We start from the raw sequence: 246 nt of genomic DNA on the forward strand, positions 1-246 counted from the left end.
ACAAGTGAGACATCGGGGCGGGACATGGGCTGCAGCAGAAAGGGAGCCATAGCAGGAAGAGGAGGGACATGGTGGAAGAAAGCAAGGCAGATCCCAGAGCCATCCCACCGGATCCTTCGCAGCTCAGCCCCACATGCTTCTCTCAACCTTTCCACCCGTGTTTGCTAACCTGTGTGTGCAGGAGCCCCGTTGCCAGCAGCAGGGTGAGCGCCACCAGCCCCATGCTCACTGGGCACTCGGGAGGCC

General features: G+C 61.4%; 1 protein-coding gene across 1 annotated transcript in view; it reads right to left on the reverse strand.

Annotated features, from left to right (window-relative positions):
• GLB1L (galactosidase beta 1 like) overlaps positions 1–223 on the reverse strand; it is a 5385-nt gene extending 5162 nt beyond the window's left edge. Inside the window, exon 1 of the mRNA XM_010164645.1 lies at positions 170–223. Coding sequence (XP_010162947.1) covers positions 170–223 — 54 coding nt within the window. The remainder of the gene's footprint in view (positions 1–169) is intronic.
• Positions 224–246: the final 23 nt, after the last annotated feature.

This window comes from Antrostomus carolinensis, unplaced genomic scaffold (genome assembly GCF_000700745.2).
Source record: "Antrostomus carolinensis isolate BGI_N321 unplaced genomic scaffold, ASM70074v2 scaffold29643, whole genome shotgun sequence".
NCBI lineage: Eukaryota > Metazoa > Chordata > Aves > Caprimulgiformes > Caprimulgidae > Antrostomus > Antrostomus carolinensis.